Below are 26,024 nucleotides of genomic sequence, written 5' to 3' on the forward strand. Positions count from 1 at the left end.
GAACTACGTCCTGTGACTGAGTGAACAGGTAACTCTTCATCCATTTGACAAATAATATTGAAAACAGAACATTTGATGGATTGCTGTATGGATTTACGTCTCCAGAAATCCACGTTGTGCTGTGTGAATGTGTAACCCCCCGGTCACCCACACACTTGATTGTTCAGCTCACAGTCGCTCACTGGATCACGAGACTTGTCTTTTTTCATACTCAAAAACCAGGTCATACTAAGCTGATTCATCATACATCGATTTTCTGTACCGTCTAGTGAGCGTAGCAACTACTCGTGTGCTGACGTACTCATGCTGCTGACGTACACGCAAACGGACCTACACATATGGGGAAACCGGACACAGTCAGCACACACAGAATAGCGCGCGCACAGGGAGCAGGAGGTCAACCGCTCTCCACAGGTCCACGGACAAGTGTAGCAGTCGCACTGCGGAGAAAAACACGTTCCCGCCGTCCGGACCTTCACCAAGGGACTCTCACATACGATAAGTTCCCTTGATCCACATTGCATATCGCTTTTATTTTATACATGCTGCAAATCGCTTCTGTAAACTACTGTCAACCATAGTAAAGACTGTTATTAGTGCATGTACCTTCTGGGTTGTATTATGTCTATCACCATCGGTGCACTAATAAATGAAATGGCTCACCCTAGCCCCGTATTCTGTTCCGTCCAACCCCGGCCACACTTAAAGCATATCTCTAGACTCTTTCACAACTCTTAGATCACAAGCCGTCAAAAAATACACGTTCGTATGGGTTCGCAAGGCATTTTGAAGAAATTCATGTACACCAACGAACCCAGAGAAAGAGTGGAGTGGTGGGAAATTTCATGTCATGAAGAAATCTCCTTAGAAGTAATAGTATCCTTAGGAATTTTCCCCATTAGAGGGGCAAAAAATGCCAAACTAAAGGATAATTCCAATATCAGTCAAAACCACAGTAGTGTTCCATTCCGAGGTTTGCCATTCTGACTGTCAGTAGTGTAAGCAACGGTTATTGGACAGTCACGAATGTTGTTCCGCCCCAAATCGAAACATTTTCAGGATTGAACAAATAAGGTCAGAAAAGTTATCGTGGTACACGGCGTTTCGTTTGATAATCTGCTCCAGATAGCTCCCAACTGAAATGTTTGTCGTTCAGTTTGTCGTTACCCGATAGTGCACGCAGCCAAATTCGGCTGAACTTGACAAGACCACAAGTTGTCCACCTCATGGAATGCTTGGAATGTCACGAAAAAATTGTTTTCCACAAACAATAAGATAGAATAACAATCATAGCAATAAAACGAGTTGTTATAAACATTTTTCGCCGCACAACGGATTGTGACCGATACGCATTGGCGAGCTATATTTGGCAACTGTTGTCATTGATACCTTATATTATTATTATTATATTATACTTTATATTACCACAAACAGACGTATTAAGATCCGGTAGACAGCGCTTACTATCCTGGTAAGACTGGTGTTTGAAAACTGCCTGGTATATAGTTGTGAAACGATTTTCGCATCCATTCAAGTTACTCGTGAATGCCTCTCACACTGAAGAACATGTTCGCTTTAAGACGCACGTGGGATATGAGAAGCTTTAGTGTAAGTTTCTGTCTTACCATTTAAAAAAATGGTAGGTGGTTCATTCACCGAAGACGTGATACCATCTCTGCACAAAGGCATAATCAGGCATCAACAAGTGGTTGAACGTGTGAGTTCTAATGTTGCTTACGATATAAACTTTTGTTAGTCGCATCATCAAAACGAAGTCCCGCTAATTTCTCGTGCTGGGAAAAACACGCTGGTGGTTCGATTTGCCAGTTTCTGTGTAACCTTGCAAAAGTCTGATCTGAACTAACCTGCTATTCTGTGGTTATGACCTGACTCGCTTGCACAATTTATTCGAACAAAGACATACCCGCACTAGGAACAGAAGTCAGCTAAGCTTGCTGGGACGGTGTCTTTTTGAACTTTTGTAAAAAACGCAACGAACAGAGACCACTAGTCAACCGATTCATTTTGGCCGTAATATGACGCAGCTAAATCCTTCACTCAGCTACATTTCACACCTTTCAATGGTCTGTGTTTGAGATATTGGAATACATCCACAATTATGACAGAGAAACCCAAAATGGAGTACGACGTAGATTCTTATCCCACCCACTGGTCAGTTGATAAAAATAGGGCATTATCAGTATACTGGCAAGATTTCGAGTTCCAACATCTTCAAGATCCGCGTTAGTTGAAAAATCACGTCAGTGATCAACACGGGATGTCTCGCCCAATTTCAATGAGGATTTCGCAGTATAAACAACGGACGAACAAGAATAAAAAACTCAAGGTCTGATGGCTCCAAATGTTCAGCAAATGTACTTTCGATAATTAACAGAAAATAAAATATTAAGGTTCTATTTTATAGCATTAGAACGCATTACTTATGCATGGATGATTAAATAAAAATGCATGAACCTGATGACGTCTCAAATCTGGATCAAATATCGGAACATCGTACCGAGTTCGCATAGAATTTGAGTGTGCAGCAAGGAAGTACATCTCTTTTCAGTCAGTGATGGTTAAGTATTGCTGTACTTGGTTAAGTACAGAAGCACAAAAACCAGATAATGAATCGATATCTGTCAATGCTATCAATCTAGTGTACTTGACAAGAATCTCCTGACTACAACTATCAAAGCAGAAGAAACTACATTGAAAATGCGCGCAGCCTAGTCTTGGAGAAGCCTGTGTACTGCATAAGACCGGAAAATACCAGTGAAAGGAATGTCCAAGCCGCGGGGTCGTTTAGTAGAAAACACTAACTGAGCAGTTACAGCCTATTGGACAGGGAATCAAAACTCTCATATGCATCTTGTTTAGAAAAGCTAAATGTTCATCTTCTCGTTGAACGCGTCTTCCTGAACTTTCCTTGATATTCACTGACTGTTACTCAAATGCAAGCAAATACTACAAAGCGACTCCACAAATTCCGTAACAGATCTCACTTTTCAGTAGACGCGAAGTGGATTTACGAGAAAACATACTACTCACATGCCTCATCAGTAATATCCACTGTTACACCAGCATGCTAATGACTATGAAGAACTCTGTTGCGTATTCAGTCTCAGTGAATTTGGCGCGTTTAGGGTCTTAAAAGTAGGCTCGCAAGCAAGATTGTAGTCTGGTCAGGTAGTGATTGTAGCAGCCAAACAGGCCGACCCAATAAGTCCTAGGTTGAACGAAGGCTGCACTGGGCTGTCTGCAGAGTTTGGGCAGTCGTCACCTTTTGAAACTTTCTGAATGACCAGGTCGCAAATCAGTGAACACCTGCTAGCTTTGTAACAAGCGCTTTTGAGCCTTCGGGTGAAAAATGCAAAAGGTGAGTTAAGCAAGGCTCTATCTCAAAAAATGTGTTGTTTTTATCTTCGAGGTCCAACCTGGAACACCGTATGAAGTAGTCTTCCTTTACAAACTGTGAATTGTTTTTTAATGACCTACGACTACGAACACCTTTTGTTTCGGATCAATCAATCTTGTCAACTTCCGATGCAAGCTTGTTAGCTCCAAGTGGCTTCTCTGGTTTCACCGATGGGTCCTCTTTTAGTCCTATTGATGAATAAAGGTTTGTAAGTAGACTTGAAAATGCTTCAGTTGATCGTTCTAACTCAGGTTGCCTTGGAGCTTCTGGCAGTGCAGGCTAGCTGCACCGTTGTACATATAGGCGCCTAGTTATGTGCTTCAAACCACTGAGTGAGTCCCAGATGAGCAAGACTTTGCTGGGCCGGTATGTTTACCTAGCTAAAATTACCGTTTCATAGTGAAGTTGAATATCGGTTCAATTTTCGGAAAAATTATTCTTTTGACAAGATGCAAACAAACATCTCTAATAAACAACTGTTTTCGTGATGTGTAAAGTTAAACGTCGCCATCAATCCTATGGTGTATGACAGTCGTATTCTTGGCTTTTTTTGGCAGATTACAGACTAAGCTTGTGCAAACTCTGGCCTGCTTCACCGTTCAGTTGAGCTGAGTAACCCTGGGTATTTCAAATCATTATTCGTTATTTTGAAACGTTGTTTTTGGTCTTTCTTGATAAGTCCTTAATTTTAATCCGCGCCCACCCTCTGCCTGTTGTCATCCCGAGATTCTTCTCAAGAATGTGATGCCTCTATAATTCGGAAAGCAACATTACCCGTAATTGGCCAACCTTCACCTGTCAACCCTACCACCGGAGCTTGTGCGACAGACGGACTGTTAACCTGTCAAACTAGGCCATTTGTCAGTGTGTAACTTACGATCGAGTAAGATGCTTCTGGGCGTTACGGCTCAACTCGAACTCCAGCTAGAGACAACTAGCTTTGAAACAACACTTAGGGGGATGAACATTTGGTTTAGTGCCTTTAGTGGTAGTTCCGAATGCGCTGCATTGATTTCTGTCTAGCTAGCATGTGGTCTGAAGTGATTAACGAACGTTAGGCAGAATGCTCTGAAGGCGAACTGGTAACCCGAGCTGGAACAGCTGACTGAACCGATCAATATTAAACCTGTGTCGATAAGTACTGGAGGTTAATAAAAGAATTTATACCTTGTGTACCATGTCCAAGTAAGGTGCACAGCTTAATATCCTTTCATGAAGAACCTTCTAGCTCCTGCGTGCGTTTTTTTTGGCCGAGCACTTCATGTGCTGCGATGAAAAGACGCAAACAAACCTGGGACGTATAGTTGAAATCTGGTCTGCAGCATCTGCCGTAGCCCCTGAATTTCCATAAACCTCATATTTTACTTGAACACCAGGTTTTATGCCAGTGAGAAAATGCACCCAATTTCAAGTTACGCTTATGGTAACCGGTTGCTCAACTGATCATTTTAAATAGGAAATTTATTCGAGTTGCCCATCAGTCTTCAAATGAGCCCAAGTCAATTGTTGGTATTCACGTCAAATGTTTTTTACTTACTGTGCTTTCTTCAGACATATATGTGTTTCCTTCGCAGCCTTAAGCCGCCTGTGGCAAAAAGGAGACGAATGGCTGAATGAGGAATTCGTTAGAACAGAGGCTGAAAGGTGACAAAGTCATGTTTATAATTCAGGATGTTTGCGGTCACATAGCATGGTTACACCTTTGCTCAAGATACCTACCTGATCGGCCATACCAAAACCTGTCAGATAGCCTTCCGAGAGAATTTTCTTCCTGATGTGATGGATTTATGGTTTTTAGTATGTAAACAACACTCAGTATAATCGTAATACACTACTCATAAGGCTGCTGAAAATTATTCGACAGCCTACGACCGGTTTCGCCCTTCTTGGCCTCATCAGGTGGGTTTCTAAGAGACTTGGGAAGTTGTGCAAAAATTTCGGTTGTTCGGGATAAAAAATTTGCCTGGCTCTTTCTGATTGATCAGGTGAGGAGCGAAAAGGTCTAAAGTTGGTTAGTCCATGACTTAGTTACAAAGTCCGAATGCCGTAAACAGTAAGCTCAGCTACCGTCTTCCGTGTGATAAGGACCCCGGGACTGATCGGGCTAATGCATTCTGATATTGGAACTCATGGCCCAATCACTCAGCTGTTAGCGAGTGTGTTGCTTTGACCTCCAATGAGTAGCTGACTGCATTTCTTCTCGTGAGTAAATCTCGACCGTTTGACACAAATTAACGCGCTCCATTCTATTGCCTCCGCTGCATGACTACTTTCTCGTTGTTTTATCTAGCCCTGATGAACAAAACAGCTGTAGCTTGAAATGGCCTAACTTAGTACCTGGTAAACTAACACGAAGTGAACCACAGTTATGCGACTCAATCACTGATTCTTTACTGTTTAAAACTTCCAACTCCGATTAAGGCCTGATGGGACTCTTGTGATTCTACTGCAAGCAGCTGGATTAGAAATTGGTCACCAAAAGTGCCCAGTGGTGAAGTGCATCGTTCATAAAGCAGCATTGAGGCCTTGATGCACTCTCATTAGAGGGATCCATCTTGAGCGTCTGAATACACCAGTCCACTTGTTGCACTTAACATTGGGGATAACATTGCCCGGTCTAGGGACTGGAGGTACGATTGGCTGAAAAGTTTGAGAACCAGTACTACATGGCTCACTTCGAAGCAGTTACAAATAGTTACAAAGGGTCAACACGAAGTTAACAATGTCTATCGTACACCTAGATGGAGATGGAGTTAGCCAAATCAAAACACCTTTTCACCTCTTTGGAGAGCTGAATGCCTTCGATAGGATAATCCAGCATCACTCTCTGGCCTAATTCATACAGTGGTTCAAGTGCGAGATGAGATCACAAACACCGGTCTCTGACTGATCCTATAGTTTTCCTGAGTAACAACAGGATGCGTCGTGTTTGCCTCCTACCTGAAGTTTACCAAGTTGTACTGAGTAACAAATTCTTGGAGGAGATTTCTTCTTCAGAAGATCTGCGTTCACTAAATTTCTGCCGTACGTGTCTCAACGGGGAGCTAAGGCGATGACCAAGTAGCTGTTTTCTTTTTTCCTATCGCCGACTAAAACACAGTGATATATATATATATATATATATCCAGAATAGTTGAACCTAGTTTCGTCTGGCGCGCATTCTAACGAGTCACAGTAGTGATCGACGATACAAGCATTTTGTTACCTCTAATGGGAGTGAAGTTCTATTTTAGGTATTTGAAGCTTTGAAGACCTAAAAACGTTCGTCTTGATTTTGTGTTCTGAATAAACATTTAAAAAATCGCACTGCTCAATTTGCTTGCGGCAACAATGTTGTTCGTGGTTAATTTGAGCATTTTGTAGAATGTTCCTCACAGAAACTGGCTATGTGGGTCACAAGTTACATGAGAATTCTTTTGGTTTGCCACACAGCACAGCTTCTGATTACTTGTTCACTGGCTTTTGAACGACAGTCTTCTGGGTAACGATGAGTTAGTGTCAAAATTGTGTCAGGTAATATTTGATTGCCGGTGGCAAGCAGCTGCCAGATCTGCATAAGTCCTAACCCAAAACTTGTCCTTCACGATTCAGATGACCGAAGAGTTCCAGGACGAACTTGCTGAATTTAAACTATACGATTATGTACACAGGTCTCTTTCAGGATAGTCAGATTCCTGAAAGCAACCCCAAAACGCCCGGAACCTAATGAGACCCTAAAATTCCACTGAAATCTCGATAAGAAAGCCGGAAAACATGCATGGTAGTCAATCCTTCAGGCAAATTCAACAAAAGCTGATAAGTGTTCAGGCACGCCACAGAAGCACGGCCGAGTGTGATCAGCGTTCAGAGATTTCACAGAAGCAAGATCGATGTTGATGGGTGTTCACTAAACGCCTATCAGACAGCCTGGATGAATGTCAAAAAGTGTCCCTTAAATAGCTTTAGGCCGTCGTATTTTTGCACTCACACTCTCGTCCTCACTTGTTCGCAATGAAGCTGTTTGTTCCTTGTCGGTGAGCCTTTTTATGGTAGTAGGCAGTGAAATGGGAATAACAGTCGGATATAAAAGTCTCAAAAACAATTTCTCCACCACAACATGTTCCCTCCGTCTTCCATTTCACGCACAACCAGAGGCCTGGATATTGCATGTTGCAGACAAGCATTCGGTGTTAAACAGAAGCGGACGATATATTCCCTCATGCGTGAAAACAAGCACATCTGTTACCATCACATGATTCACCGCGAAGTGCACCTCACGGATCACTGTTACCAGAAGACTCACCAGAAACACCGCAAGAATGACTGCTAGTCAGATGACTGACGCAGCTTATCCCAATGCCCCGAGGTAGTGGGCAATAAAACAAACAAGTACATGTGGCTGTAAACACTGACTGGATTCGGCTGCATTTTGGAAGAGTGGGTTGATTTGGTGTGGAATCGGTCGTGGCCGAAAGGCTAGTGTAGACAGGTTTCTCCGGGAAACAATGGAGAGTGGATCGTTTTTGCTCATAACACTAGACTAAGCCATTCCTAACACACAATTTCTGCTATATGGCGAGCCGAATTCCCCCGTAAGATTTGGAGAATTTAAGAAGATTATTACGTCTGGAGCGCTTATTTCAAAAGTACCCCGGTTTCCGAAAGACGATTCTCGTATTCAGAAAAGTCGTTGTATTCAGTTGTCTTATTATCATCTTCCCTCGGTGATGTATTAGTTGAGGGGAGCCGGAAAGATCCTTTGATGTTGCTCTAAAGAATTTTATACAGCAGGGTTCTTGATCGACGGAAGATACCTGAAATCTCTGACGACGTATGTGCTTCAAACTATATGAGAACAAGTAGATTCGTGTTGTTAGTTCCCATTGTTAATTCCGATTAGGCAATCAGATGACCTTTTTGAAGTGAAAAACGCCAGCCTGGTTGTGTCTGTTCTTGCTTTCTGTGATTAGTTCATGCACTGATTCGACCTTCGACCGGTACGTCCGGATATATATCGTTCTGCTGTTGTTCTATTTAGACCAAACTAAGTATTACACAAAATGGCTAGGCGAATCGATATCACTCGTTCCTAATTCGATCCGGATACCCCTAATACGGTCTGATTTGATCGGTGGGAGTGCACGTATTTTGTCTACTTTGAAAGAAGCGGAAAATTAGGACAGGATCCTTCATTATTAACAAAAGCCTCTACATTCTCTTTCCAGATATTGCAACAGCAACTCACTATGATCATTTCTCTGCTTTTTTTGTTTTTACAACCGGTTTCACGTTATATAGCAAGCATGGTTCGTTCTACTTTAGTTGTGATTACCACTATTCGGGCTGAGTTTTATCCTAGAGGGTTTCTCGTGGATGGTATAAACGGTATAACTGAAAAGTTGCTCACGAAACGCAACATCTTTTGCCGCATAAAAGATGTTTTTTTTTGCTTACAGTGCACAAATTCTCAAAACTTGTTATTAATGTCTGAAATTTCGCTCTGAAGTTATCTCGGTTCATCTGACAAGTGAAGGAAATAAACTGTGGCGAACAAAATCATGCTGAGAAAAAAAGAGTGCACTCCCACAATAAACCGTATTTATGGGCAAAGTGCACAATAAATATAATCTTTCTGAAGTTTCAGAGAATCGGTTCCTTGTAACCAAGGCGCCATATACAAAAAGAAACGAAGATTGATTGAGACTATTTTACTGGTTAACTACTAAACTCGCGATTCCTGAGAACCACCATGACATTATTTCAAGTTCATATTCTTACTGAGGAAATACAAAGTAAAAGGTATGTGAACAATGTCGAATTGAATACATTTCAAAATTTCCCTTCCTTGCTTATGATAAAGCGACCACTTACTAGGGCAATCCTTCTTCACGCGAAATTTCAACTGGAAGGCAGACTATCAGGAAGGTCAGATTCCTGAAGGTAACCTCAAAACGCCCGAAACCTACTGCTCCACCAAAAATTCAACAGGAAAGCTGGCAAGCATCCAGGCCAGTCAATCATTCAATCGATTCAGCTAAAGCTGGTGTGTGTTCATAAACACCGCAGAAGCACGACCGAATGTGATCAACGTTCAGGCATTTCACAGATGCACAAATGATGTTGATGGGTGTTCACCAAACACCTATCAGACAGCCTGGGTCACTGTCAGAAAGTGGGGGCCGTTTTAACTCGCACGCGCTCACTCGCTTGTTCGGAGTATAGCTGTTGTGTTCCTTTCTGTGAGTATTTTTTCCGGCACTAGGGACTGGAGCGGGTCAGTAGCAGATACCATCAGCAGATATAATACAGTTACACTGCGAAAAGTGGTCACGTTAATTGAAGCGAATTCGCCCTTTGATTAGGTGATCATCTAGGCTTAGCAATCAAAGAGGTCAAATTCAAAACTCATTGTGCAATGTAGTAGCATAATGAAAAAACGTACGCAGCTGACAAATCTTTTCAGTTGGCCTGAAGAGAACAACTCTCTAATATGGTCCCACTAAATTCATAGACATTCTAGTGAACCCCATAAGCACAGTCCCTTGATAGCATCCCTGTTTGTTCAAAATTGTGAACTGCGTTCCGTTACTCACTAAGCTTGATACACTAGACACATTTTTGAAAAAAAACTTAATCTTTTCTTTATTTAGGCACATGTACTTATGTTGTATGAAGGCGCTCGAAATAAGATGTACAGAATATTGTTTGCCCGCGGTGTAGCTTCTACTTAAAAGTTATTAGCGACCTATGAATCGAAAGCACAGATCCATTTTGGGGAAACAAACCTTAGATTTCAACGGACAAGCGTCTAGCGTAGAACTGGGCCAAGTGAACCCAAACGTCACCAGTTTTTGAGAATAAGAGGCTGTTCTACACAGAGTACAATTTACATCCCTGATGAAGTGAGTGCCCAGCAAGCCTATGCAGCAAAATCCAACGAGTGCGACCGACGGCCCAAAAACCTTTTTAACTCACGGTTTATAAATGGACTGTGCAGCTTCACCTGTTCAAACGTGAAAAATCATATCCTTCAGGCGTTCGTTGGTGGATTAGTGGTAACAAGCTAGCCTTGCATTTCAGATGTGAGGAGTTCAAACCCTGGCACTGCCAAGTATATGCACTCCTAATAAACCCTAATATGAGCGAAACTCGAGTCCAGTTCTTCCCCCCTCTGGTGTGGACTCACCAAAATGATTTCGCCATGACAGGAGGACGATTATTCAAACGAGATTCATGTACGTGGGCATTCTACAAATCCCTCAATTACACTTTGCACTTTGGTTGCAAAGTGCAATTTCATCACCAGTAGCGTTGACATCATCACTCCGTTGTAAACAGAAGTGCATTGAGACCGCAAGTGCATGAACTAAGATAAGGTCTATGCACGTAGGTCAATCTTCACCAATCATTTGTCGTTTTGGTGAGCATTCGTATTGACTTGTTGGTTGCAGCTTGGTCTAATTTCTTAATCTCAGGCCAAGATACTTTCTGTGGGATTATACTTTCATTAGTTTTGCGACTCCAGTAATCCCGATTCTGTCAAAAGAATTCTGCTGAGCCCCCCAAAAAATCGGAAATGTTGTTAAAAGTCAATTCATTTGGAAAAAGTTGAATAACCGTGTATCCACTTCTATCCTGCTGGGTAGAAAAGTTCCTGGAAAGGATACAGTAGTTTAGTTTGGATTTGAAACGTGCGTCGCTATTACGTACACATTATCAATAAAGAAGGGGAACTTGACCTGTGAAGATTCAGGTAACCATGGTCGATAAATGGGCATTGGTTTTGGCAGATAGAACCACACTATACTGACCAATGAGGATGTCGCCTTCGAAAACTGTTGATAGAGTGGACGGCTAGAATGTCGCAAGGTGGTATTCGTCCTTAAGATTACTAAAGAAATTTTCGTCTTGAAGAGGAAAGAAGGAAATTATAAGTTAATCCAAGAGTTGGCCTTCTATCTGAGTTTGTCATTCGAGGAGTCAGTCCACACTTGATTACGTGGTTCACATTTCATGGTTGAAGAGTGGGTGGCACTTTGTCCTGCTTAAGTGCGAGTTAATCAAATGATTGAGCGTTCCAACTGTTAACTGGGAAGTCGCGAGTTCGTATGCCCTTGTTAGATTCGTCAGAGGCGCGTCGCTGTTTCACTTTTGTGAAACAGCCACACAGTACTTCTCTGCTTTCTAGCACCCACTCTTTGGGGTGAAACTTCGATTAAAATTTCTAAATTTTCTCGTGGTATCATCAATTCCTAGGAATCATAAATTATCTTAATAATTTCAGTTTAGTTCAGTCCGTCTTTTCAGCAAAATAATTAGTGGTCCGTTCATTGACACCGAGGGGTTCTGTCCGACCGGGTGTGGCATGAAGTGGGAGAAGTGCAGGCGATAGATTTGTCGCAAGTCCGTTATTGGCTGCACAACATAGTCATATCTGTTAGGATCACTATTCACTGGTTTGCCTCGTCCTGCTCTCAACGTCGTGGAAAGAAAAACGTTACCAAGTCGATTGGCAAGGGCTTTCATGCTCCGCTACCTGGTCATGGATTGACCGTCCCTGAATTGTCTTAATCCGACACACGGCTGAGTGAACAGGGTTGTACGAAGCAGAGGGTGCTCTGGCATACAAAGTACGCAGCCCATTCAGCTTAGCCGACGGAGGTACCAATAGCCAAACACATCGGGACTTCCAAGGACTCAAACATGCAACTACCGCTTCTCGGATCCATCGAGTAGGACGAATCGAACGCTCTGCTCATGACAGTCGAGCTGAATTCACCCCGGCATCAAAAATTTGGCATACGCGGACCTAGCCTTTTCAATTCGGGAAGTGATTTCCTCTTTCGCCACACTTCCGGGACCTGAGAAAACTCCCAGGTAAACGAACGTATCTGCCGCAACGCTCGGTTCACCTGAGATCATCATGTTTAGGTTTGTTGTCACACGACCTCGCAGCTTCATTTTGCAGGTAGGAAGCAGATACCAGATCGTGCAGCAGAACTGTTTAGGATATGCAAAATTATGTGCATTTCTAAAGGGTCTGATCCAAAGACAGCAATATCGTCGGCCTGATCAATGTCCTTGAGCGAATGTTCCCGGGATTATTTCGATCTTGAGATGCTAGAGGCAGATGAAAGTGATTCAAGCGGTATATAGATTACAAGGTTGAAGAGAAAGGTCGACAGTGGACGTCTTCGTCTGACACTGCTGGACATGCTGAACTCCGGGGAGAATCGGCCGTTACCGTCTACTGGTCAGGCACGAGACGTCTTCGTCTGACACTGCTGGACATGCTGAACTCCGGGGAGAATCGGCCGTTACCACGTAAGCGTCTACTGGATCAGGCACGTAAATAATCTTTAAAAGGCAAGAGTGTAGGACGAACGCCCTTCAATACCAGAGATTGCCATATTTTCTAACGATCGATGGGGTCGAAAACAGACTTGAGTTTGTCGGTCGTCGGGAGGAGTGGTGCAGTCCTAACACCCGCCGCAAGCTAAATATACAATCGGTGCAACATGTCCAGGGTGAGACTCGGATTAAATCTCGTGAGTCTGACTCTCTTGATAACGGATCACTTTGTGTAAGATTGTGCCAGAGAACACTTTGGGGGCTAAAGCCACTGAGCTGCTGCTTAGTTGTGCTTTGAACGATGTTCTCACACAACTTTGAATATTGCAATCACCGCCGAGGCGCTCCATTCTGGTGTAATATTTTCCTCATTCCAGGTATTTTAGCGTAGGCTCGTTAGGTTATCCACAATGGACTCAACACCTTATTTGGAATGTTCAGGGTGCGAAAAGTCTCGTCCAAGTAACTTGTTGCACTGAAGCAATGAGAGTGCGTGCTGGACTTTGGTTCATGATGGTAAACTGATGTTGAGGTCCCACTCGGCTCCAGTTACTCCTTCCAGGGAGTGCGCTGATGAGGCCCAGCTGGACTCTTTCAAAGTGCCCTGCCCATCGTTCAAGACGGCGTTTCTGTGAGTGAGTCTTTTTCAGAGATCGCTCCCCTAAAACCGACTTTTCTCGAACCAACCGGTAGGATTAAAACTGTTCCCAGTTGTAGAAGCCTGTCCATTTTCCTATCTTTCACTCTCTGTAAATCATCAGACTCTTCCCTGTTCGGCGTTTGAGGGGGATGCAAGCTCCATCGTAGTCGTTCGTTGCTGGTACAGTTCTTTTAACTTCTGTCATAGCTGCTGGTCGTGACGAGACCCGGAGCTCGTTGAAGTGTGTGAGCAACCTCAAGCGCACGGATTTAAATAACCTGTAATTATCGTCTCTTTCACATTTTTCCAGTCATCCTTTAAATTGCTGTTGTCCCCGTTGAGTTCTGAGGGCTTCTCAAGCATCTCAATTCTATCCTGTTAAATTTCAAGGACGCTTTGCAGGTTATGAGCTTCAACTGAGCTGTACTATAGGGGAAGGTAAGATATACGTGTGCACGCACAATACCGTGTTTGGAATTCAGAGTTGTGCTCTAAAATGAACAACAAGCTTGTATATAGGCTCACCACCGGTAACCGATTGCCTCATTGTCCAATAGAGACTACGGATTGTTTTCAGATGGTAGCCTCCAAGTCACATGATGAGCACTTGCGCTGGTGTTCAGTGTTGGCTGGAAACAAACAATGTTCAGGACACAATTCAAGAAGTGATTCCTCGTTATCTGTGTGGTGAGTGTCAACACTAATTTGGACACGGAAGAGATCTCATCATTGATTAGTCACCCAGACTGACAATTCATCTCAAATGCCAGAAGCTTTATGTCATTTTGACCGGAGCAATCGTCCCAAGTCGCGTTAAGAGCTGTCTCTCTCTCTGCCTCAGAGCTGCCATCTGTCGGGGAGAGTGCTGACACAAAACTGGATCCTCTGTCACGTCGAAATGCATTCAACTTTAGTAGACCAGTCATCCAAACAGCGCAAAGACTGCTGTTTACTGGAATCCAGTCCAGTAGGGTGCACTAATCCCTGGGGCTAAGCACAACTCCAACGCCGTTGATACCATGAGCCATTGCATCACGGTCACAAGATACTCAAAGAGTAAACCGCGATAAACCTGGTTCCGCACTAGCGGTCTGAGATGAATGAAAGAGCAGGGGTCTTGTGTGCGTGTTTCGGAGATCGACAAAGAGAAAGAGGTCCGTTACCCAGTTGGACACAGAGTACGGACATTGGGAGCAATTATCTGGGACAAATACCCCCAATTTGCAGAAGCGGATATACGGGCCACTGTTGAATAGTAGATAGCTAAATGAGTCAGGACTTGGTGACCGATGTGGGGGGAGAAGTAAGGGAACGAAGAGCTATAGTGGCGAATGATTAGTGCCGAAGAAAGTGGTTTGGTCGTCCTACCCAATCTGTAACGACTAACTCAAGAGTCTGACCCACAAAGCCACATGAGGAAGCATGGCGTTGTTCAGAGACCCTTCTCTTAGCCTCTGATTGAAGTCCGGGCCATTAGAAAGCCGTTATTAGGGCTTCTTTCAGGGACCCATCATCGGAGCCAATGATTCAATGATATGACCAGCCTAGCTACATGAACTGCCTCAGCATGGGGGCTCATGAAGTAAGGCATGAACGTCTGAATCCTAATGTGGCTGGGCACAGCAGGTGCCTTTTAAACGAAACCGGAATCTTTGGCTCCAAAATTATTTCGACCGTAATGAATAATGTGCAGGCGGTCACAGTCAACTTTTGGGCGATCGGAATGTGTGGTTTTTAGGACCGACCTTTTCCAACTCTTCTTTTACCAAACGAAGGTAGCATTGCTGCTTTCATAAATATGGACATGCAAGTTGCGTGAAGAAAACGCCTTACTTCCTCTGTGCTTCTTTCATATAGTACAGTGAGAATTTACCTCCAGACCGCCTTGCAATGCGATTTTACTCAGCACGAGGACTCGCTGTTCTTCATCGAGCTACACCGAGTTGGCCTTACTGGTGCGATTGAAACTTCACAAACTGAGTTTTAGCCAGAATAGCCCATAGGATCATTGCAGCACAAAAGCCCGAACTACCAGACAATGTGGCATCCTCAGGCTGGGTCAAGGCTTACTTCACAAAAAGTGAGGACTTAACCCAATCGGCGTAGCAGAATAAATTTGACAATGTCAAATAAAACCGGTCACTACAGAGGAGTGATGGGCACGCTCCATCGATGTCTATTGGTGTATATTCAGATGCTTAACCATGTTCCCCTACAAGGATTCATCCTTGCATTCTGTAGAAGTGATGTTGAAAGAATAGACCTCAGGTTATTCTAATCTGTCGTGAATAACTCCAAAAAAGTGTCGACATTTCTTATACACTAGGGCCACTTTGGTCGACAAAGCATGCTATTGGCGGAGCAACAAAAGGATTTATCGCCGATATTTCACACCCCTCTATTTTGCCTTGCACAACAACACAATCGATATCGGTTACCGTGGACAGTGGTAAAATTTAACGATGTTGAACGTCTGCGAAACTGTATTACGTCTGGTTGGATCTACACCGGACTTGAACCAAAACGAATTTAGTGAGACTGACTGACAATATAAAACCAAGTGTAGCACTTATAAACGAAAATGTTACGGAATTCAAGTAATCTGACACGGTAGTTTCCATAACCAACTGATAACCTCTTTCAACTCACCTGATCTGACTCCAAGTGCTTCGACAAAACTATTACCCAGCGAATTTCCAGCTTAGCTGCTAAACTGATCGCCCTCCAAAAATAAATATTATTGAAAGGGAATTTTTAGTAAACGCTGGATTATTATGTAGCCACCAGTCGTATTAGGCAGGGTAGAGTTGGATAACAATTGGCAAAAGTGATAAGAGTAAGCAATAAGGAATGACGGGAATTTTCAAATGATAAATAAAACCATTCAAGCGGTGCAGAAAACACCAGTGTAAGAATAAATCTACCCTAAATAATAAATTCTATTTCTCCGCTCGTTTTGAGAAAAATTCTCACTAGTTTTGGGTTCTACACCGCAAAATTTTTCGTTATAATGTGGAACCACACCGAATCCGATTTGGCCACGTGCGGTCATGATTGGAGTCAGTCGATATTTTTGTCTAGCTGCACCTCAGTTTTGTATAGAACGTGTGTATGCTATCATGCTTTTAGCTACTCGAAGATTGTCAGTAATATAATGCGTGACGAACGTCATGAGTGACAGCCGCGTATCCACGAAATTATGGCAGGCGCAGTGAATCGTTATACTAGGGTCTAATAAAAATTGATCGGGTCATTTGACCACATGGACTGATCCTTATGGATGAAATTCTTATTGGTGGAAAATTACCTGTCATTTTTAGAAGTCATCTCTTTTGAGAAACGTGCAAGAATTCTGTAGTACTTTCGTTTACCTAGGGTAGGAAAATCAACAAAGTGCTGTCACCGTTCCGGAATGTTAAATAATTCATTACGCGTCTTGTTTGCGCCCCCAACAATGGACGTGGGTCAGTCAGCTAACCAGTCAGCCACAAAACGTGCAGCGAAGCACAGTGGAGCTAGCCGTTAGTTTATCATTCATCGAGTCTGAAAACAAAAGGAAATAAGAGACGCGCGCCTGAAGAGACGGCTAACTACTTCACTGAGATTACATTCTTCCGTTTGTCAAATATGATACGGAATAGGAGAGCTGCAAAGTGCAGGTACACTATCAGTTGCACGACGTATTCATGGCTGTCAAGTTGTCTCTCGGGATTTCCATCCGGAGGCAGCAGTTAAGATCGTAGTTGAGTTGCCAATGGCTTTTGTGGTTTCATGAAAAGTCATGAACGAAGAGCTCGTGCATCGCTTCTACTCGACAAACGGCTTGGCAAAGAGGGCTCTGCGAGACACACGTCCTCCATCACACGAAGTACAGGCCTATCCAGCTTAAACCACAAAGGGTGACCAACTGATCTATCGGGAGAGATTTATTTTTCCCAAAAAACATTCGGCATACTTCAGCGTCACTGATCTGTTGTCCTTATAAAACACACACAATCGTTTGAAGGCGCTGACAACCAGACTCAAGTCTTCGGTGAGTATGTGCACGCAACGGTCCAGTCTCTGATTCATGGACATCGAACCTTGGTGGTTTACATTTTATCTTTGACAGCCAACTTGATATCACGTCAGAGCCGAAAATGTCGGAGGACAACAAACATCTCCCTCGCCTTCTCAATAAGGTTGGTGTTTTCGTATTCCGCTAGTCCACTAGAACCTATGCAAGTAATATTTTGATCCCGAGGTTTTTTAGAGGTAGATGAAGAAGAGCTACGGAGTGCATTTTTGTCTGACACTACTGTATATGTCGAACTCAAAGTGGAGTTTGTTGTAGACGCTTGCGCGTCTACCGCGGGAGACGCACACAGAACCTTTGTATGAACCAAGAAATTTGAAGAGAAGCCTTTCATCACCACACGATGCCTTTCTTCTGGCGATTGACAAAGTCGAAAACGGTCTTCATGTGGGACTGCTGTTCGCCGAAAAGGGCGGCTCATTTTCAGCACTTGTTACAAAGTGATGATGTGAGTGATACAACTCGTCCGATCGAAACCGAGACTGATCACGGTGAATCTGCCTCTACTGGTCCTATGCGTAATATGTTGGTATGGCGGTCTATTTTCATACATTCTGATCTGAACTCCGAAATTCTAACAGGAATGCGGACAAGTTACTGTGACTTCATCGGCATATGCCGGATGAACCTGCATGTCGTCTGCACAGGCAGTAGTATGCGTACTGTTAGCAACGTGATTGGTTCGTCCAAACCCTCACATGGCAAACCAACACGTTTTCTGAAACATCAAACATGTAATTGATGTCAAATCAAGGAAAATAGGGTGATATCTTGAATATCGTCTCAAATGAAATACGGGCGTCCTTGGTTTGTCGTGCTCTTTCGATGAAACTCATAGTTTAGAGGTTCACATGACTCTCTCGTTAACACTGTTTGGCATGGCAAATGAGCATCACTCATCGAACTTTACGTGTTTGGGAACCGCTCACATACATAGGTAGTTATGTTGATCATTTTCGAGAAGCCTGTAGACTTGACTGTTTCTCAGGTTGTATAGGGATTGACCAACTCATCTGTTTGCTGCACCAACCGTAATGGGCGTTGTTCTGACTCGAAAGCATATCCTGCCCAAGACATCCAACTACAAGACATAATCAAGGCAGCCCAGTATGGTGATACATAACACGTACTATATTTTATGTTTGTTCTAATCACTGTATTCATCGGTAAACACTCAGACTTCTATCCAGATGAAGCGTTGACTCCACTAGACAGGAGTGCTTACTACCAAACCGTGTGCTTGAAAAGCAGTGAGATTTCGTTCACTCGCCCATGCACGATTCAATGAATTATCCAGCTAATTGTTCAACCAATTAAATAATGAAGCAGTCAGGCAATCAAGTAATCAAACCAAGTCGCTGGTAACCAGACGCCTTTACAATGCTCCTCAACTAGATGTCTTTCACGGGAACGGATTTGTGTTTGATGTGGAACGGTATTCAGGATATCTAAGTATTTTTGTTGAAGGCTGTGTGACCTCTAACTCCTATTTGTTCACAAGTTTCCACCAACTTTGTTCCCTTCCTGAACGTCTACTTTGAAAAAATGCGAAGGCCTACAGGGTCCAAGCGGCACAGCTGCAGACGCTATGCCTTACTGATGATCTTCAAAATGAGTGAAATCAGTAGTGGGTCATCCAAAAGTTTCTACTAAAGCTATAAGTAGTATTGTAGCCAAGTTTTACTGCCAATTTTTGGCGGAATCCGTAAATGCTCCAATATATGAAACCTTTCATCATTTCAGATGAGTGGTTAGCAGTCGTAGGCCTTGGGGTTGGCTCTCCACCCTTGCTTGACTTCCGAGGCTGTGTGGTAATATTTTGTGTTTGTTCTGATCTACAGTCATTCCCACTCGTAGTTCTGTGGACCCCTACACTTTACATACTGTGAGAAGACACAAACTGAAGCTATTGTTAGCTGATGACTGAACGAACAAGCAGTTGCCACATCCCGTGCAGTCCTTTCAGCTAGCAGCAAGTCCGCAATCTTGCTTTCAAAGTGAGCATCTTCCCGAAAGAATGATTCTTAGACGGTGATATTTGAATTCTGACGTTTGCGGACGGATAACTGGTTTATCCAATCTCTAGTCACGGTTTTATCCTGCGAAGTCACTTCATATCGGAAACCGGGGGGCACCCTTCCCACCCCCCCATACTGTTTCTAATCGTTATCAGCGCACATCTCAAGAATCTCATGAAACTACGGTTAGTGACTCAACGTTATTTTGTTTCGAGCACAACTCTGGAAACGATCAGTCCGGTTAGCCTGCAAATTTCACAGCGTGCAGCATCACTAGCCTTCGCCGAATTCGACACTATCGAAAATAGCCACTACAAGCGTGCACAAATGCTTACCAGTCTCCAGTCGGGTGTTGTTAACCTATTTTGACCACTAAAAATAAGCCAAATGTACTTGTCGACCAGGCCCGTCAAATGTCACGTCAGTATTACCGGACACATTATTCCGAATGCATGTGTAGCCCCTCCATCGCTCGTATTTCTGTCTTCTGTCTGACGCGAAACTCTCTGTGTTTGTGTCCCAAATTGCATGTTTATAATAGTATCAGATGTGGGAGTATGTTTAAATACTTCTCCCTATTGTCGAAACCAAAGCAAACGTCTGCAAATTGTGTGCTGCATGACCGTAAAATGTCGCCGAAACTTGTTGCGCCTCACGTCACTACTAGGGACATTCGAGAGGGTATCCATCAAAGGACAGTTAGCGGAAGAAAATGGCTTTGTTGTTTATTCCGGGGAAGTCTTGATATTCTCGGATATGCTCTGATCAACCAATCCAGTGTCAGGAACACCCGGATGTCAGTATACATATGCTGGAATTGGGAGCATGCCCAGGCGTCAGTATGTTGTCAAAAACAGTGTTGATTCTCTCTGTAGCATTTATGGACTATTTTCTCCCCTATTCTTAAAATGACGTTCGTTTAACTTACGTCTGGTTGCGAAACACGAAGGAAATCGGGTTCGTCAATCGGATTTAGAACTTTTTGATATGTGGATGAGAACAATTCGTGCTGAGACTCCCACGACATGTGTTGAGCAAGTCCCGCGATTCAATGGCACCTCGAGTGCCCACCTGGAAGAAGGTCATGGACAATTGACAGTAAGGGCATTATCAAATGAAATGGGGCCCGCACTTGCTTGTTTGCGAACTGGGTAAGTTTGCTACTAGCAGGTTGTTGCGTGTTCCATGACTTCGAGCTGGATCGTTGTTAGCAGTACACTTTTAAGTGGATCGCGCTCAGAGATGGGAGGATTCCACTGAGAATCCTCTAGCAAAAGAAATCTTATCAAAACTTTCCTACGTAAGCTTCTCTCCTGGACACACTATTTCCACTGAGCAACGAAAGCCCTCAAAAGGAATGTCTCTTTGGTGTCAGGGGTTATATTTTTTGGTAGACAATGTTAGGAGAGTAAAGTCATTGTATGCTGAAAAGCCGAGAATTGCTCTACGACGGTTTGTTTCTTCCTGAGACTCATCAGTAGTGCGTACCTCACGAACCTCCAGGAAGATCCGAACTCTTAACCTCCTGGCTAGAAGTTAATGGTCAAACTGCTTCTTTACGAGCGGTCGATCAGAAGTTTCACCAACTAGCACTAGAAAAGGATTTAGTGCCACTTGTTCTTCAATCATGGGATTCGCATCACGTGGTCAAACCTCGACTGGCTCCTAGAGGGGTGACTATTCAGTTTAGCCCTTAGCTGCTAGCCGATAGGTTGTGAGTGCGACTCTCTTTGAAGTTTGATGGGGTGCAAACTAATAGTGATTCCTAAGATGATGAAACAGCTAAACGGCGGTTCTAGGCTTTTTGGTATAGATTGACTTCACTTACACAACAAAAAATCGATTTAAAATCTCGCTCATTCTTTATTTGGATTTTCCTAGGCCACAGTTTTACTCTGTTTTACGGCGAACCAAGTGCACAAATGCACATAGCGTCCCTGACTTGAGTTCATCCATGTGAAACTCAAAAAGTGCAAATATTGTCCTGTTTACCTTGGCTTTCCGTACACGGGAAATGTGAGCATACTATCTAAAATACTGATTACCCTACCAGGGTGACATTTCGATATTTCTTTTGTACAAAACTGATAAGGAATTTGTTGCAGTTTCACTTCATTCAACCGAACATGACTTTTGTTAGTATCATGGAAGACGTGTTTGGTGGCAGCTGATACATTGAGTGTTGTGAGTGCACAACGACTCATGTGGTCTGAAGATAACCACCCATCCACTCAGGCATTTATATTACTTGTCATTCTATCATGTGAAATATGTAAAGCAGATACGGTGAATTCCATCAACCGGAATGTTTGTATGTCGATGACGAAACAGATGTCAGCTTTCAACTCAGACCAGTTTAATACCCACCAGATACAAATAGCTCGCTCATTCGTCGATTGTTTCACCGGGAAATGGCGTACGTAACCCAAACTACGTGAGTTTCCTAGGGAATCTTATGCAACGAGTTTCAACGAGCAGGATATTAAACCGTTTTCTTATTTGGTGTACAGGTGCTAGACGATAAGTATTCAGTAGTGTGAAATCAAAGGCACACCAATTTTCTTTTCGTTTTGTAGTTTAGTGTGAGAATAAATCGATGTAGATAACGTGTTGTAGGTTCGCATAGTTCGAGTACTCCTCACATCAAGACATTTTTTTAAGTTAATTCCATCTATTAAGGTGTTCGAAAGTAAGAAGTTGTTATTATTTGTAGATTTTCATTACTCATGAAGCGACCAACATTGAAAAATCTGGAATGTAATCCCCACAAGACAGTTGCATTATACTGTCGTAACATTATTGTGTGAATGGGCAGACGCGCTCCTGATCCAAATGACATTCGGTTACCCTTCTAATGGTTACTGGGATTTGTGTACCGTGACTGACAAACCTGTGATACTAACAGCTTGATTGCCCGAGTAATCATCGATCTGAATGGGCAGAACTGCTGTTGAGTCCCACATGTCCCGACAGGTATTTGGTTCTGATATGTTACCAACTGCATGAGTTTACGGTCAATACAAATCAGTACACTTGTGGTGAAACACCGTGTACTATTGTGTCATCAGAAACCCCATGGAGTTGTCTATCAACAAGCGTCAACATGCGTTTGCTGCCTTCATCATCATTCTTTAAAAGATCAGGCGGACGAAAAAAGGACCGTTCTATTCGTAATGCACTACTCATAAGGTTGCTGAAAACTCGTCGACTGCCCAGGATTGGTTTCGCCCTTCTTGAGGCTCGTCAGGTAGGCGCAGTCCCCTATTTTCCATCAACTTCATGTGCTACTTGAGACCAAATCGCACGAAATCAGCAAACTAATTTGGTTTTGTGAGAGACTAACCTGGAGCCCAAATAAATCTCTCGTTTAAGATGTTTCCAGGCAGCTGACCGTTTTACTTTCCGCTACGTGTCCGGTAATATCTCTACGCGGCTCACATATACATCCACGTGGTGCCTTGAAGAGTTCTGTCTTCGAAAGTCAAAAACCACTCGTTGAGTTATCCACTGGCTTCAAAAATAATCCTTTTCTTCGCCGAGCCCCTTCGCAAGACTCAGCTACTTCACCATATTGGTAAAAGTCAACATTTAAGTACAGGTGATGACACGCTCAAATTCGATTCCCTGAAAGAATTCCATCCACTATGGACAACCGAAATTCACGTGACCAGAAAACACTGTTCGAATTGAATTTTTGTAGCCCAGAGAATGTCCAGCCTTAGCCCGTTAGACTCGTGGATGCTTCCAATAGAGTAAAAATCAGTATCCCTTCCATTTTTGGCACAATCTCTGAAGGGTGCTTACGGAACTCCATGTCTCGAACGATCAGCTGATACTAGTCTGGTCTCTCCCGGTCCCTCTTCGGCCCTATCGGATAGATTTTGAAAAATACGCAAATTTATTGCACCTGAAGGTGCAATAAATTCCCAACTTCCCAACTACTCTAGTCTGGTGCATGGTAAAATTCGACATCTGTATGATGAACTTATTTGGTTAAATTCACATCATCCTCAGTTGAACACTCCCGGTCCTGTTACTCTAGAGGAGCACCCAAGTAGAGTTTTGCTGCTGTGAAGAAACTAAACACAGTCAGGACGAATTTATCAGATGATGCGGAAATTCATTCAGTGAACTGAGGCAAAAGTTGGAACGGTGTTGTGAGATACCAAAAGCTTCAACCTCACAGGCGCTTTTCTGTTCACGAAGTCGCATCAAAAATAAGACGATCAGACATGGACAACGGTCCCAGAAAGTTTTGTGCTGCGGCATGCAAATTACCAATGAGCACTGTTTAAACCCCATGAAGTATGACTGAGTCTCACTTTGTCCAAACAAAATGGGGCAAAACGGAGCGATGTGAACCGATTCCACGTGGTCGTGAGACAAGTGGCAGTACAAATTGTGGGATTAAAACTTGACGTCGTTATGCCATCCGTATCCGAATGGTAATTTTCAAATAGCATCCGGAATATAAACTTCCGGCTTGCGATATTCACAACGTTTCCTAGTTTCCCATTTTCTGGTAATTTGACCAGCTTCCGCTTGTTGTCATGAACACTGTTATCTTCCCAGAATCTGCCTAGTGGGGGGAAAGTTAAACGCATTTCAACCGAATCGTTAGCTATCCTATTCCAGAATCCACTTGCCTGTTTTTCATGAGATCATCTGTCAAGGTTTGTTAAAAATTGAGCATGGTGGGACGTCCAGTTATCCTGAGGTGGAATAGACTCAAGCAAATTTCGGAAAGATGCTGAAATTTCCATGACAGGGTCCAAAATATAGGACATAATCCTATAGTTTAAATGTAACCTATTGAATAGAGGCTTAGGATCAGTACGTTTGAAAAGACCTGTTTGGAAGAACCACTCTTGTGTTATCCAAAGGAATACTTATTGTGCAGAAATGGAGTTGGCAATCGTCTTGAACAAGATGAACGTCACACTCGATCAATCCTTCACTGATTGATGTTTCAACTGTCACACTATGGGTCGATTCTCCTTAGTTCGTGCGGCGTTTTTCTTCCAGGGTAAACAAAACATCTTGACATACAGCATTGTACAAACTAGCTACACCGATGTGTATGCTTCTGTTCTAGCCAAAACCCAACGAAACCTGATGATCTTTTGCCCATTTGTCCACCTTTTTTTCTGTTTCATGTCCCTTCAAGTTAATAAAACTATCTTTCAAGTAGGCAAGATGTCTCAAACAGGCCTTTACTTGATTCCTAGGCGAGTTGCCTTAGCGAATAAACCGGTAGTTGCCATCAACGATAAGCTTTAAACTTCACAGTTCTTTCCGTTTTAGAGAACACGATGCTCCGACGTCTGAAGAAACGTTGTGCGAACGCTGTCTAGAACCGTTTCTATCCGCCGAGAACATTGTATCCTACCGAGACGGATTATTTCACCAAAAGTGTTTTGTGTGAGTCTTGACTTGTAACTAATTCGTTAGACACGTAGATATGAAACAGCCTAATATAAAAACAGATTTAGCCTGGTTTTACATTCACCCTACATAGTGCACACACACGCGCACAATGGGGATAAAATCATCCCCCCTAAGGAAGTGTTAACTGTCAGGGGAGGGATAAAGCTGAACCAACTTGTCGGACATTCAAAAAATACAAAGGCTTGGTCAGTGAAAAAAATTCATCCGAACATGGCTAGTTCAGTTCCACTTTGGGCGTTTACAGATCACCCGCTACCGATCAATTGCAGTCCAATGCGACCTTCCTAAGCTCCTGCCAGCATCTAAAAGCAGTATCACCATCCAACTGATGGTCAAGAACAAATTGCAGACAGAGAGTAGTTACGCAGTTTTGGCCTCGAAAATACAGGGTGTCTCATAATAAACGCAAAAATTTATTAAATAAATAAAAGAAGTTAATTGAAAAAAGGATAACAAGATTTTCCATTATTATTAGCAATATAAAGGAGAAGTTTTGTGCAAGTTTTGATATTTTTACTTCCGATGAATGTTAGTGCGTGCATTGAGACGGCGAAACTCTACTATTCCTTCGGTGAAAGCACTTCGTGGTTACAAAACCAAACATGGTCACACTGGGTCGACCATTACACGCTTGATTGCAAAATTTGTGTCCACTGGATCTGTATTGGATTTTTCTGACAAAGGGAGAAAGTCTCTGAGTGATGAAAGAGCACCCATTGCACAGAATGCCGTCGAGCAACTTCAGTCCCAGAGCACCATGGCATTTTCGTCAATAACTCAGGTGTCTCAGCTGACCGGCAGTCTCCGTGCCAGCGTGCATTGTATTGTGAGACGCTACGTTCATCTCTGCCCGTATCATTTCATTTTATCACAAAACATCACAGAAGAAGACGAGGAGCAACGTGTCACGAGAGCAATTTTCTGATGAGAGAGTCATTGCTCGTGGATTTCCAAACATCTGGCCCGCAAGGTCACCCAATCTCACGCCTCTGGATTATTGAATTGGGGGGATGATCAAGCTTCGTGTATATCATGAAAATAAACCGAAGAACTTGGTGGAGTTAAGGGCGAGGATTGTAGAGGAGTGTGCGCGAG

General features: G+C 43.1%; 2 protein-coding genes across 2 annotated transcripts in view; one reads left to right on the forward strand and one right to left on the reverse strand.

The window, feature by feature from the left end:
* Positions 1-26,024, reverse strand: part of T265_05497 (hypothetical protein) — a gene marked incomplete at both ends in the record, with an annotated part of 114,439 nt that overhangs the window by 66,114 nt on the left and 22,301 nt on the right. The gene's annotated exons all lie outside the window — the stretch shown is intronic.
* T265_05498 (hypothetical protein) overlaps positions 20,300-26,024 on the forward strand; it is a gene marked incomplete at both ends in the record, with an annotated part of 25,841 nt that continues 20,116 nt past the window's right edge. The window contains 2 exons of the mRNA XM_009170520.1: positions 20,300-20,632; positions 24,786-24,902. Of these exons, the coding sequence (XP_009168784.1) occupies positions 20,469-20,632; positions 24,786-24,902 (281 nt within the window). The remainder of the gene's footprint in view (positions 20,633-24,785; positions 24,903-26,024) is intronic.

The sequence above is a fragment of the Opisthorchis viverrini genome (genome assembly GCF_000715545.1).
Source record: "Opisthorchis viverrini unplaced genomic scaffold opera_v5_110, whole genome shotgun sequence".
Lineage (NCBI taxonomy): Eukaryota > Metazoa > Platyhelminthes > Trematoda > Opisthorchiida > Opisthorchiidae > Opisthorchis > Opisthorchis viverrini.